General features: G+C 44.2%; 1 protein-coding gene across 1 annotated transcript; it reads left to right on the forward strand.

The window, feature by feature from the left end:
• The first annotated feature begins 553 nt into the window (after positions 1 to 553).
• Positions 554 to 14972, forward strand: WFDC1 (WAP four-disulfide core domain 1). Its single transcript, XM_061594013.1, has 6 exons — positions 554 to 953; positions 6859 to 7054; positions 7900 to 7983; positions 9886 to 10026; positions 12886 to 12927; positions 13555 to 14972. The coding sequence occupies exons 1-6, from the start codon at positions 813 to 815 to the stop codon at positions 13611 to 13613; spliced, it is 663 nt and encodes a 220-aa protein (XP_061449997.1). The 5' UTR covers positions 554 to 812; the 3' UTR covers positions 13614 to 14972.

A 14972-nucleotide genomic window follows, 5' to 3' on the forward strand; every position in this document is an offset into this window, starting at 1 on the left:
GGTTCTTCAGCAAAGTAACGTGCACAAAAAATGCATATGGTAGTGTGCATTAAAATGCATGTATTAAGTGAAAATAACATTAACATGCATTATCTTGAGGGAAATTGCTCTGCAAAAATGGGATGCGTTGGGCAAGACTGCTTGCAAACGTGTACATTAGGAGAAACTTGCACATAAATGCTGAAGAGTTTTCATGAGAGCTTTTTTTAAAAAAGAAATAGCAAACTGATGTGGAGATGTGGACAACGGAACTTAAGATCAGGAAAATGAGAGAAATCAAAATGGACGGATTCACCCGTCCCTAGATAGTGAGGAGACTTGCCTTGGAAAGTCTGGCAAAGCTTTTTTTTTGCTTGAGCTTGCCCTGCCTATTCCTTGGAGACCTTTTTTTTAAAAAAAAATTCAGCTACCCCCCTTCTCTCCTTAAAGCAGCTGTCATCTGATCTTCTAGTTCTCCCTGGCTTTGAATGGGCCTCTCTCTCTCTAGGAGTGCCAGATGTTGAAACAAAGGTCTAAAAATAATCTTTCCATCTTTCCGGGGGGGGGGAGAGGGGCACAGCCCTCAGAGCAGCTGCAAGATCTGAGGACCTGATCAAACTTGGGGCACGAAATCTCTTGGACAACAGTCCCAGACCCTCTTTTAGTGCGGATTGCTGTTTGTGTATGTGCAAGTAGCTGGATAAATTGGACTGTTGCCTGAACAACCAACCTCCTTTTCTTAACCCTTCTGAAGAAATCTCCTCCTCCCCTGGATCTGGAGTTCGAGAGTTTTCAGCTTCTGATGGTGTGAGAAGAGGCAGGCTGAGGTCAGAATGGGGTGCAGGCAACATTTCTGTACCGCCAACATCTTTGCAGCCACCATGTGCCTGGCGCTTCTCCTGTCTCCGCAGTGCAACTGTGCAAAGAAGCGCTGGAAAAGAGCTCCACACCTGACGCTGGCAGAGAAATACGATGTAAGTAGAACTGGCACTGGAGGTGGAAGACAGGGAAGCTATAGGTGTCTGCATAAAGAGGGGGCTTTGGATACAGAATGCATGGGGAGTCTTCTTTGAAGGTAAAATTAGAAGTACACAAGCAAAACTTGTGTGATCTTTGGGCGATATCCACATCAGTCATACTGAGTAACTTAAGCTTGTTGATTTCTGCAAGTCTACTCTGGGCATGATTCAGTTAGATCTCTCTCTCTCTCTCTCTCTCTCTCTCTCTCTCCATTTTAAAGATTATCCAGTCACCTCCATTTCACTTTTTGCAACTTGAAGATAGGAGTGATGCAAAAATCCATCCCCATCACTAATATATACATAATCTAGTTCAGATGTCTGTCATAGTTTAGCATCATGCCACGAAGCGGAAACTGGATTGAGAATTCACATCTCAATGGTTCCCATTCAGTTCAAAGGGGCAAATAGGCATCACTGGTCTCTTAGAGTTAATATTTATAACCTGCCCTTCATAATTTCAGTGGATAATTTCTATAGATACAGATTGCTTAGAATTGCATAAAAATAAATCTTTTTTTAAAAAAACAACACAAAACCCTAAGACTGCAATTCTAACCCTTTTTACCTGGGAGTAAGCCCCACTGAATTCAGTAGAGTTTACATCTGTGTAGGCATAGCTAGGATTGCACCGCAATTTAATAATAAGAGCAGCTAAAACTCACCTGATTTCAAAAAGTAGAATGCATTGCTGGAAAAGGTTCCAAAAAGGGCAATCAAAATGATCAAGGGGGTTGAAGGAACTCCCCTATGCAGAACAGGTACAACATTTTGGGTTTTTTAGTTTAGATAAAAAGTGGAGGGGGGAGAGATGATATAAACATTCGCATTGTGTGGAGAAAGTGGATAGAGAGAGGTTTTTCTCCCTTGTAATGCTGGAACCTAAAAGGCCATCCAATGAAGTTGAATGTGGGAAGATTTAGGACAGACAAAAGCAAGTACTTCTTCACACAGGATTCACCTCCACAAGAGGTGGTGATAGCCACCAACTTAAGTAGAAATGGACTGCCTTCTAGTTGATCCCAACTTATGGCAACCCTACAGATAGGGTTTTCATGGTAAGCGGTATTCAGAGGGGGGTTACTATTGCCTCCCTCTGAGGCTGAGAGGCAGTGACTGGCCCAAGGTCACCCAGTGAGCTTCGTGGCTGTGTGGGGATTCGAACCCTGGTCTCCCAGGTCGTAGTCTAATTAAAAGATTAGACAGCTTCATGAAGGATAGAGCTATCCGTGGCTACCAGCCATGACGGCTGTGCTCTGCCTCCATAGTCAGAATGCAGGTTGCTGGGAATCACAAGTGTGGAGAGTGCTATTGCGCTCAGGTCCTGCTTGCAGGCTTCCCACTGGGGCATCTGGTTGGCCACTGTGTGAGAACAAGAAGTTAGATTGGCCTATGACCTGATCTGGCAGGGCTCTTATCACAGGGCAGGTGGATGGCTACAGTTATCTTAATAATCTTTATGTTACCCAAAGACCCTGGGCAAACAGGTAGGTCTTTACTTGGCACCGTAATGGCAAAAGTATCAGTGCTAAACTGACTTCCAAGGAGACAGTGTTTTCAATTAGAAATTAATTTGTCATAAACCAGCCTTAATCTGAACTAGGGTTCCCCAACAGAACTTCACCCATAATTCATTTTCCATGTCAAACCCTGGAACACAGGAAGAATTGATAAATAAGACTGTGCCCTTTGCTTTGTTGAAGCCAAATCCAAGCCATCTGGGAATGAGGGGAAAGATTCTGGGGTCAGAAGGAGTGTGGTATAATCAGGCAAGAGTGCCTCTGAGCTTGTGCAAAATATTCTTTTTTGCCACTAGCCAAAATATGATGAATGACTAACCTAGGTCTGTCTCTCTCTACCCAGTCGCTTCCTTTCATCTTAACCTTCAGCCCTGTAGTCGCTATCCCGCCTCTCACTGCTACATGAAAGCTGGCAAGCAGACCCCCATGCGTAGTTCATTGACCAACTTGCTGGTGGAATCCTGCTGAAACCCTGGAGAGCCGCTGCCAGTCAGTGTTTGTAATACTGAGCTAGATGGACCAGTGGTCTCTCTCAGTTTAAGGCAGCTTCCTTGGTTCCTAAGTTCACCTTCACAAGCCTCCCAGTTGCAGGCACGGAAACCTTTGCTGCTCTTCTGTTGTGACAGCAGTAATGGCAAAAATGGGACGTTGCAAGGGCATGTCAGTTGCAGATCAGAGTGGCTTTAGATCTGAGCCTTCCTGTTTCCCCAGCATGCACTGTTGTGGTGATGGTTATGTGCCTCCAAGTCAACTACGACTTACGGTGACCCTATGAATCAGCGACCTCCAACAGCATCTGTCGTGAACCACCCTGTTCAGATCTTGTAAGTTCAGGTCTGTGGCTTCCTTTTATGGAATCAATCCATCTCTTGTTTGGCCTTCCTCTTTTTCTACTCCCTTCTGTTTTTCCTAGCATTATTGTCTTTTCTAGTGAATCATGTCTTCTCATGATGTGTCCAAAGGGTGACAACGTCAGTTTCATCATTTTAGCTTCTAGTGATAGCTCTGGTTTAATTTGTTCTAACACCCAATTATTTGTCTTTTTCACAGTCCATGGTATCTGCAAAGCTCTCCTCCAGCACCACATTTCAAATGACTTGATTTTTCTCTTGTCCACTTTTTTCACTGTCCAACTTTCCCATCCATACATAGAGACCGGGAATATCATGGTCTGAATGATCCTGACTTTGGTGTTCAGTGATAAATCTTTGCATCTGAGGACCTTTTCTAGTACTGTCATAGCTGCACGGCAGCCCTGGAGCCCTAGTGTATTGTTACATTATTTTTTCATTATTGACTTCAGGCTGCAAGCCTAGTCCCACTTACCTGGGATTAAACCCCCCTGAATGCAATAGGATTTATTTTCAAATAGTCACCGTTAGGATTGCACAGCAATTGCATTTATTGTTTTGGGTTTTTTGTATTAACATGCTGTTCACTGCTTTGGTGTCCTTTGGTGCAAAAAAGAACTATTTAAGTCAATCCCAACATAGCATCACACCCTAAATATCTCATTCTTCATACTATGGGGGCTGGTTATCCCCGATGCTGAAACAAAGTCCCATCATTGAGGCCATGCTCTAGAGAAACCTGTCTACATTTCTCCTTGGAGCACGTTAATATATTACAGTCTGGAGAAACTCGGGCTTTGCTAACTCAGCATATCCTACCACCAGTCAGCTTGTCTGGAGTGTGAATAGCTTCAAGGCATCCCCAGAAGAGGAGAGGCAAGTAACAGCAAGCTTCCCAAACACACACACCTGTCCAGAGAGATCTCCAGGAGCCAGAATGCAAGAGAAGGGAGGGGAGACAAGAAAAAAAAGGTTTAGCACTGTGGTGGTGTAGCGGTTAGAGTATTAGACCAGGGTTTGAATTCCCCCACTCAGCCATAAAGTTCACTGGGTGACCTTGAGCCAGTCACTATCTCTGAGCCTAACCCACCTCGCAGGATTGTTGGGAGGATGAAATGAGGAGGGGGACAGCCATATATGCCACCTTGAGCTTCTTGGAGGAAAGATGGGATATGTATGTGAAATGACAAAAATAAAATGAAACAAATAGCCTAACCTTTGAAGCAATGAACACTCAAAGGGGGTCTTCTGATACCAATCCCAATGTCCCAGACCATGAACTCTGATTCAGAAGGCTGTGCACCAAACCGTATGAATCCAGCCATGAATCCTCAAACTACCCCTCTTTCCAACATAAGGGATATACACTGCCCAACCCCAAGTGCTAACAACATCCACTGGTGAAGGACAAGAGTAAGAAGCCATGGTCTGTATTGAAAATTGCATGTCCTCGAAAGGTCCCCTGTGGTTTGCAACCATAGTTTTGTATATAGAATCATAGAATAGTAGAGTTGGAAGGGGCCTATAAGGCCATCAAGTCCAACCCCCTGCTCAGTGCAGGAATCCAAATCAAAGCATTGCCTATATATATATATATATATATATATATATATATATATATATATATATATATGCATACACACAGGAGCCAAGCAATGTCGGGTGGGATTGAGTTCCCCAAGAGAGGAAATCTATTGTAGATCAGGGGGAAGTTGAAAAGGCCCAAGAATTGTTTGAGGTTGAAAATACAAAGAGTTTTAATCACCGTTTCCTTGAAAGCTCATTTCCTATTATTGTTAGCAGGAACTGTCTAGGATTACTAAGAACAGAAAGTGCTCAAGAGGCAGTAGAGAGGGTTTTCCTTTGAAAAATAGCATGTTAAAAGGGGTGATTTCAAGGTGACATATCAGAAAGTCTATGAGTTTTAAAGCCAACTAACGCATTAGATTGGAGGGGGTGGGCAGGTGTTCTTTGCAAATGGGGGTTCTGCACAGTTTTGCTTCTCTGAGGTCAGTCAGGTCAAGAACAGACATCACAGTGAAATCAGAAGCATGCTGATTCAGAAGTGGAGATGGACGAATTTGTCAGTTTACTGTTCTCTCTGTTTCTCATTTTTTCCCAGTCTTAAATTCAGTTTCCTATTTATTTATTTATTTATTTATTTATTTATTTGTCAGTCACCCATCTGGCCGGCAATCCAGCCACTCTGGGCAACGTACAAAATTAAAACATAGTGTTACATTAAAATATTAAAATTTCAACCAATAATAATAAAACCTAAAAAGGTAAGGGTGTCCCCGCACTTATAGTGTGAGTCGTTTCCGACTCTTAGGGTGACGTCTTGCGGTGTTTACTAGGCAGATCGTATATATGGGGTGGGATTGCCAGTTCCTTCCCCGGCCTTTCTTTACCCCCCAGAGTATGCCGGGTACTCATTTTACCGACCACGGATGGATGGAAGGCTGAGTGGACCTCGACCCCTTTTACCGGATATTCGACTTCCTCCTTCCATTGGAATCGAACTCCGGCCGTGAGCAGAGCTTTCGGCTGCGTTACCGCCGCTTACCACTCTGCGCCTAACCCACCTAAAACCTAAAACCTAACCCACCCCAAAAGCCTGTCTGGAGAGCCAGGTCTTCAAGGCCCGGCGGAAGCTTATCATAGAGGGGGCATGACGGAGATCATCTGGGAGGGAATTCCACCGTGTGGGGGCCAGAATTGAAAAAGCCCTCTCCCTAGTCCTCCCCAGTCTAGCTGTTTTAACTGGTGGGATGGAGAGAAGGTCTTTCAAGGCTGATCTAGTTGAGCGGCCATATCAGTTTGCAGTTTTACAAAAAGGACTTCTCAAATATTTACCAGCATTTTCATGTGCATTTCTCGTAATATACACACTTTTGTATGCACTTTTGCCTAATAGAGACATTTTGGCAAAGCAATTTTCCCTAATATAATGTATTTTAGTATGTTCATTTCATTGATATAGGCATTCTTATGCACACTTTAGCCTAATATATATATATATATTATACACATTCATTGGCTGGAGAACTGCATTGCAAAATTCAGAGAAGTGCAGATTTCCAAGGATGGGGTCATTTCAGTTCACATGTTGTTTTGGGAGGTGTGAAGTAAGTAGGCTCATGCTAAAATGTAAACAGAACCAAATTTATCCCCTTTCTAGCAGGTCCCAATGTGTTCAATGCAAATGTATGTCTTTTTCCTTATATTTCTTCCCATGTGGCTATATGTACACACACACCCCAAAAATGAGTGTCTCTTTAAAAAAATAAAAATTGAAATCTTGGTGTTTCAGCATAAACTATGTGACTCAGGATCAGAACAAATGCTCTATAAATCAGAACACGGATCTAAGCTCTGTGCAAGCAAATCAGGATGAATGCTCAATAAATTGATTGCCTGGAGGAGCCCTACGTTTCTGAGTAGTGGTAGAAAAAAAACAGTTTCTCTCTCTTTCTTTCTCTGTTTCAGGACTATGAGTACCCCCTTCATTCCCATGGAATGCCTTACCAGAAAAATGACCGCTGCCCCCCTCCGCCGCAGACATTACCAGACCGAGCGTGCGAGGTGCCCAGCTGCCGCTCAGACTCAGAGTGCGAGAGGCACAAGCGCTGTTGCTACAACGGGTGCATCTATGCCTGTCTAGAGTCGGTACCCCCACCCCCAGGTATGCCAGCCCATAATACAGTGTGCTGGAGAGTCTGGCTGTTGGGGATAAATAATACATAAATGTAAGAATCTCAGTGTCACAGACAATAAAAGCAAACTTTTAAGGCACTTATATCACCAGTTGATAAGACAAATGCACACGCACACATACACACAAACATATATATATGGACTATGGGCTTCCCAAAGGCATCTGGTTGGTCACTTTAACAACAGGATGCTGGACTAGATGGGCCTTTGGCATGATCCAGCAAGGCCTAGTAATGGCCCTGTATAAGACAAACAGTCCTTCTCGGTGGTGGCCCCCTGTTTATGGAACACTCTCCAGGGAGGCACGTCTGACACCATCATTATACATCTTTAGATGCCAAGCAAAAACACTTCTCTTCCCTCATTTGACTCTTCATTTTGGAGGGTTTTGGAGGGCGTTTGATGTTATAGTTTCTTTTAGTGGGTAGGCTGTTCCACCACCTTTTATATTTGTTTTTTAATTTTTTGTTTTAGTTTTTTATATTGGGCTTAATCTTTTTATTAATTGTAAGTTGCTTTGGGTTCAGTTTTGCGAAGAAAAGCTACTAACAAATTTAATTAATTAAATTTCTTCAAACACCTGATGAGTCAAAAGATGCTGTTATTGATTACTACTATAAAATATTGGATTAGAGGAATACATGGAGGACAGGTCTGTATTTGGCAAATTAAAATTTGGTGTGTTAAAATGTAGTTTCCAGGCTTAGCTTCACTGTAATTCTGAGTACCATCACCCTGATTGTGAACCTTCCTGAAGCATCATATATTCATTTTTTAATGCATTCTTTGTAACAATGTCATTTCTGTGAAAAGTTTTAGACTGGTTGGTTCAGCCCAAACCCCGCTGGCTGGGTGGAAACGGCTGGTTACTCGATGGTCCAGAGGAAGTTTTACAAGGTCAGAAGAATATGTGCATCATTTGGAATATGTCAGATTGATTACTCTTCTTCAAAAGGTGTTCCCTGTTTGAACTTAGGATGGGGAGTTTGGTCTGAATGTCATCCTTAGGTCCAGTCCAAGTTTGTGGTTTTATATCTGTAAAATGGGATTCTATCTATCTATCTATCTATCTATCTATCTATCTATCTATCTATCTATCTATCTATCTATCTATCTATCTATCTATCTATCTATCTATCTATCTATCTATCTATCTATCTATCTATCTATCTATCTGTCTGTCTATCTATCTATCTGTCTGTCTGTCTGTCTGTCTGTCTGTCTGTCTGTCTGTCTGTCGGTCAGTCGGTCGGTCGGTCGGTCATTTGGTTTATATCCTGCACTTCCTGTAAGCAGGAGCCCAGGGCAGCAAACAAAAGCACTAAAAACAGTTTAAAACATCATGAAAACAGATTCTAGAGAGAGAGAGGTTGCTAAAATGGTCGCACCAATCTGTTTGCTGAGTTACTATACCTATGCCTCTAGCTAAGTCTCTTAAGTATCTCTCTGCATGACTAAAGAGCACAGGTGACTTGGCTGCTACTACCTGGAGATGCTTCCATAAGACAGGCCTTCCCTCTGCCCTGACTGAGCAGTGCGGAGTCATCAGAAGTCTTACATTCTTACATCAGAGTGTAAGAGAACAATAGACCTAGGCCAGCCTCATCTGGAGCTGAGAAGACACAGGGTCAGCGGTGGCTGGTGCTCTTTGGGGATGGTAAGGCACAAGGCATAGATGGAGGCAGAGCCAATGACAGACAAAACCATCCTCCTTCCTGCTGAGTTCCACAAGGGCAACACTGAGACTAAGGAGGAGGAAACGGACAGGTCATGCAACCCCCTGGATTGGTTGTAAATAAGAAGGCAGACAGTTGAGGACTGGCTGAGGGTAGACTGAGGCTGGTGGAGACCTTCCTCTTTCAACAAGCCTTTTAAGTAGTAACCTTATCCCAGTCTGCATCTATGTTGGAATTGTTTTTTTTAAATGTCTGGCCTGCTCTGACTGGTAGCAGCTTTCCAGGGTCTCAGGCAGAGGTCTTTCCCATTACCTTCTCCCTGATCCTTTAAACTGAAGATGTCAGAGATTGAACCTTGGACCTTTTACATGCCAAGCAGTTGCTTTTTTGTATCTGCAAGGGTCCCGGCTCCCCCAGAGAAAGGCAGCATGAGAGAGCTCTATCAGGTCTCTTCTTTAGCATGATTCATAAGAGCTTTGTAGAGATGCCAACTGATCAGGAAGAACTGAGCTGGCCTGCTCTTGTGCCTTTAAGAACATTTTCGTCTGCAGAAATCAGCTCGGAAAACTTTTCATGGTACAGAGAGAAACGTGTTCACCTGCAAATGGCTGAACATCAAGCTGTTGTCAAAAGCACAGGAGCTAGGAGAGTAAGAAAGTTGGCGACCTTGCACTCTTGGGCTAAGACTTTGGGATTCTTTTCAAAGTCTGTTTTAATCCAGATAGTCTAGCAGAGATGAACAGTGTTTAAGCTCAAATGAACAATCCCTGCTAATGAATATGAAAAGCCCCATATGCTGATAGTAAGGGCAGGAAAGCAGGTTGGCTTATAGCTATCCCAGGTGGAGATCTCACTCCTTGTGGGAGGAAGAGGGCAGAAAAGAGAGAAGAGGCAAAAGCTCAGTTAGAAAGACATAGCAGGTCACCACCTGAGGAGCAGGGGTTTGAGTGCGTATAATGGTGTCCTCGTGACATTCCTGTCGCCTTTGAGCTGAGAAGGCAGACCAAAGTAGTGGAGGATCACTGATTGTTTGGCTTGGTCAACCAAACAGACTCAACATGCTAGGCTAGATGGACCTTTGGCCTGATCTAGTGGGACTTTTCTCATACATTTGTCTCTACAGCCGAAGCATGCAGCACCACTGAAGATGGAGATGAGCCTTTGCACTGCCCAACAGGATACGAATGTCACATCATTAACCCTGGCAATGCCGCTGAGGGCATCCCTAACAGGGGTCAGTGTATCAAACTTCGTGGGAACTCTGGTAGGTCTACACCAGGGATGGGAGATCTTTTTTCAGCCCAATGGCCGCATTCTTTGATAAGAAACTTTGCAGGGGCCTCATGCCAGGGGTGAGCAGACCAAGAGACAAAAGCGGGTAGAACAAGAAATGGGACTCTTCCTTTTGTAACGGAGGACACATTCCTGTCACACACGTCAGAAGTTTCTATAGAAAGAGAGGTTGCTAAAATGGTCAGACCAGTCTCTTTGTTCAGTTACTTATGCCTCTAGCTAGATCTCTTAAGTATCTCTTTTCATGAGTAAAGAGTACAGATGTCTTGGTTGCTACTACTTGGAGATTCTTCCCCTCTCCCCTGGTTGAAGGTGATGTCATCCGAACTTACCTTCTTAGATCAGAGTGTAAGAGAACAATAGACGTAGGCCAGTCTCATCTGGAGCTGGGAAGACACAGAGATCTGACTTGCTCTCTGTGCTAAGTCCAGGATCCCCTGGAAACTTAATGGGAGATCACACACATCTCTCCATCCAGGCAAGCGAGAGGCCTTATCACAGTTCAAGGACAGGTTCCCCCAGCCAGGCAATGGCACTTGAGAAGAGGGTGAAGTGGGATGGCCAGAGGAAAGAGGGTGTGGCCACAGGGGACCCAGTCCTAGGGGCCAGATAGAGAGGCCTGGAGGGCCACTTTCAAGCCCCAGGCCTGAAATTCCCCACCTCTGATCCACATACACACATGTGAGCTGGCACTAATGTGGAGCATCTTGACCTATGTCTGAGGCCAAACTACACATTACACTTCATTCATAATTGCATGCATGTGAGTCCATGTCTGTCTGTTCCTAAATAGCAGTCATGGGTAGGTGGGAAGCAGGGAGGCAATGATCTGGGTCAAGACTGCAGCATGGGTGGAGAGAGTTAATCCTTTCTCCCAAGTGGCTGTAGGTGACTGTAGTCCTGAGAGAACCACACACACCCAGCTGCAATTTTCCCTGGGAGGAAAGCTGGTATTGCCCGTCCCCCAGTAAAATAAATAAGTGCTGGGAGGGAGAGCATGGGGAGTTCAGATCAGAACTGGAGAGGGGGATTACCATTTCCCCTTGTTCAATTTTCCCAATGAAATGGGAAAACTACCAGCTAAATCTATCATATTAGCACTTTCCAAAACAACATGAGAACAGTCAATCCTTGGAAATTCGCACTTCTTCGAATTTTGCAATGCAGTTCCCCAACCAAACAATGTTTAGAAAAATGAATATGTTAGGGGAAAGTGTGCATAAAAATAAACATATGAGTGAAAATAACACCAAAAAATGCATTAGATGACAAGAAATTGCTTGCAAAAATGTGAACATTAGTCAAAACTTCTTGCAAAAGTGTGTTTATTAGGAGAAATTTGCACTAAAATGCTAGAGAATTTTCACAAGGCGTTTTTTTAAAAAAAATCACAAATTGCTGCAGAAAGGTGGAGAACTGAATTTAAGATGGGAAAAATGAGAAACTGAGAGAACCAAAATGGACACATCTTACCATCCCTTTCCCCTACCCTATGAATATCTTTTTAATGGTAAAATCAGCTCAGACAGACTGTGAACTATAGCAGAGAAATGGCTGTTTTCTGCTCTATTTACTTTTCACCACAAGAGGATCCTGTTCGAGCTGGGGGGGGGGTTTCACTTGCAAGGGAGGGAAAAGATATGAGAGAATTAAGGAGATCCCATTTCACACACACCCAAAAAATATATGGGTGGAAAAGCAGCGGGGGTGGTGGTTTTGAGGTGGGAAAGTGCCAGAGAGGAAACGATGAAGCAGCCTGTCTCCTTGCAGACTTCCTCTGTTCCACCTCACATTCTGTCAAGGATAAAAACACAGAATTATGGGACCTTGTGGGTCTCAGGGCCATTGCTCAGTGGCAGAGCATCCGCTTTGCATGCAGAAGGCCCCAAGTTCAATCCCCAGCATCTCCAGGTTTAATGACCCCTGTGTGAAAGCTTGAAGAGCTGCTGCCGGTCAGTGCAGACAGTGCTGAGCTACATGGACCAATGGCCTTTCTCGGTATAAGGCAGCTGCCTATGTTCCTCACAGCTTGATATTCAGTTTGGTCACATTCTTAGCTTATTAGGATCCAATGGCAAGCAAGATTATTCACACAAGTAACAATTGCATGACTTTTTCCCCCTAAAGTAAATGGCAGGGAAGGTCCCCAATGCAGACTGAGACTGCAGCACGTGGGAGGAGGCTTTAACTCTTTGCCCCTGCCACCTCCTTGCACAGGTGCCATTTCTCTCTCTTGACATACCAGCCATAAGGAAGGGGCAATCTTGAACAAGCCCATGACAGGGGCAGTTGGGTTAAATCCCCTTCCCCCTCCCAATCCACATCCCCCCTGTTCCCTGCTATTTACTTTTAAAAATCCAATCAGGCAGTTGCTAATTGTGTAATAGTGCCACATGTAGCTTGGCCCATTTTTATTTTTTAAAAAATCTTGTTCTGATATCTTCTGCACTTCTTGCTTCCAGACACTAGGTGTCGCTGTAACTGTACAGCAGAATGTAGAGCAGGGAAAGCCAACACTGCGCCCTTCAGATTTCTTGGACTACAACTTCCATCAGCTCCAGCCAGTATGACCAGCCAGCATGGCCAGCATGACAACATCTGGAGGGCACCACGTTGGCTACCCCTGGCATAGAGCAAACTAGCTAAGCTCCCTTTATCATCTGGAGCTCAGATTTGTCACTGCCTCATGTCTAGAGGTGTGCAACACGATGTTCTCAGCAAAGCAAGGGAAACATCCAAGCAACAGTGTGTGGTCAATGCAAGATTGACATTTAAAAATATGTTTAAGCGTTGGTATCTGGGCTTATTTTTGTGTTTTTTTTCTCCCCAGATGGATGGAATCTGAGACCTAAATATTACAAGGAATATTTTGGTAAGGCTCCAGCAGTGAGATTGGGATCCCCACAAATTCAGCTAAAGTGCATATTGCTGTTCGTTTGAAATCATATATATATATATATTGCTGTTTGGCCCTGAAAAGGGCCCCCAAAGTGAGTTACAATAAAATAATTAATGCATAACAAACACCAATTTAAACAGTTACTCTCACCTCTGAATGTTTGCCATTTAACAACATTCTGTCATATCTTGGGGGCCAAGAACAGAACCAATTTAAACACAGTAAAAAACCAGGAGCAGAATAAAATGTAATGACCACCAACTTGGATTGTTTTAAAATGGGATTAGTTTAATACATGGAGACAGGGCTGGCGCCAAATGGCAGCCAGGTTGGGACCTGGCCAAGGGCCCCTGCGGCCCAGAGGGGCCCCTAAAGGGGACCTCGTTAGGATGGGAGAGTAGCGCTCCCCTTCCACAATCCGCAGCATGGTCCCTGCTGCAGATTGCAGGGAGGAAGTTTCCAGGCCACCCATCCATTCACGCACTGCACCTACCTCTGTCCTGTGTTGTCCAACTGTGCGTGCTATGCGCGCAGGGCTGCTTTCGTAACATTGATTGATTTTAGTGTTTATGTTCTAATCTGCCCATTGTTATTTTACAGGGAGCAGTTCCAATAATGTGGTGGGCTACGTGAAACAACAGCAGAAACGCCTCAGTTAATTCAAGCAAAGCCTCAAGGGGAATTCTCAGGATAAATGGGGCATGACGTGAAAATGCACGACAATGTCTCTACTTCTGTTGCAGCAAACAGGTCTCTCCTGCATCTTTTCCTGCAGTCTAAGTCAGCAGAACCAACATGGTGCCTTCCAGATGTTGCTGGACTCCACCACATTGGCCCCAGCAAGCACGGTCAATGGTCAAGGATGACGGGAGCCGTAATCCAATATCGGGAGGGTACTGCATTGGCTACCCTGTTCTAGATTCTGGGAAATAGATTTGATGGAACAGAATAGCCTTCTCCAACATGGTGCCCTCCAGATGGCATTACACGCCATCAGCTCCAGCCAGCATAGTCAGCAGTCATGGGGGATGGAATCATAATTCGGCAACATGGGCAGGGCATCACATTGACTTTATTCTAGACGACATTCACACCATACATTTGTTTCACTATTATTCCACTTAAAACAATCATGGCATCCTCCAAAGAATCCTGGGATGTGTAGCTTGTGAAGGATGCTGAAAGTTGCTAGGAGATGCCCTGTTCCCCTCACAGAGCTACAATCCCCAGAAGAGGGGATGACTGTTAAACCACACTGGAGCTGTCAGGGCAATAGGAGTCTCCTAACTCTCAGCACCCTTCACAAACTACACTTCCCAGGATACTTTGGGGAAAGCCATGACTGTTGGAAGTGGAATAATAGTGGGATAAATGTATGGTGGGCAGGTGGCCCTGGTTTCCAGCTTTGCTCTGGTTCTTGACTCTCATCTTGGCTTCACTTTAGGTCCACTTGGTTTAAGACAGATACTGTATCCTCTCTGCTGGCTCTAGTTTTCATTTACTGGATACTTTCTGACTAAATGGTTTCTAATCATAACCTTCGAATGTCATACTCACCCTGCTGTACTTCTTTTTAGCTCAAGAAAGAGTAGGTGTAACCAACCTAGAGCCCTCCAGATGTTGCTGGACTCCAACTCACATCAGCCTCAGCCAGCATGGCCAAATGTCAGGGATGATGGTATCTGTGGTCCAAGAACATCCAGAGAGCATCATCCTTGGATTAAACACAGATAGGAAACTGAGTCACGTAGAGACGCTGCATGCACAGAGACACAAGTACTTAACTCCCAGTTAGCCTCTGCTGAGCCGCACCTTCACCTTTCACATGTACTGTAATGCTTAAAGTCATGACTTTGAATGGTGTTCTTGTCCCAATCTAGATGTTTTCTGAGCTTGACCTTTTGCTTTAATTCATATTTCAGTAACAGAGAATTTCTGATAGGCAATGATGTCTTCTCACTTGCACGCAAAAATAAATGCATCTTGCCCACAGGGGGTTGTCCTGTTTATCAGCTGCT

This window comes from Rhineura floridana, chromosome 13 (genome assembly GCF_030035675.1).
Source record: "Rhineura floridana isolate rRhiFlo1 chromosome 13, rRhiFlo1.hap2, whole genome shotgun sequence".
NCBI classification, from domain to species: domain Eukaryota; kingdom Metazoa; phylum Chordata; class Lepidosauria; order Squamata; family Rhineuridae; genus Rhineura; species Rhineura floridana.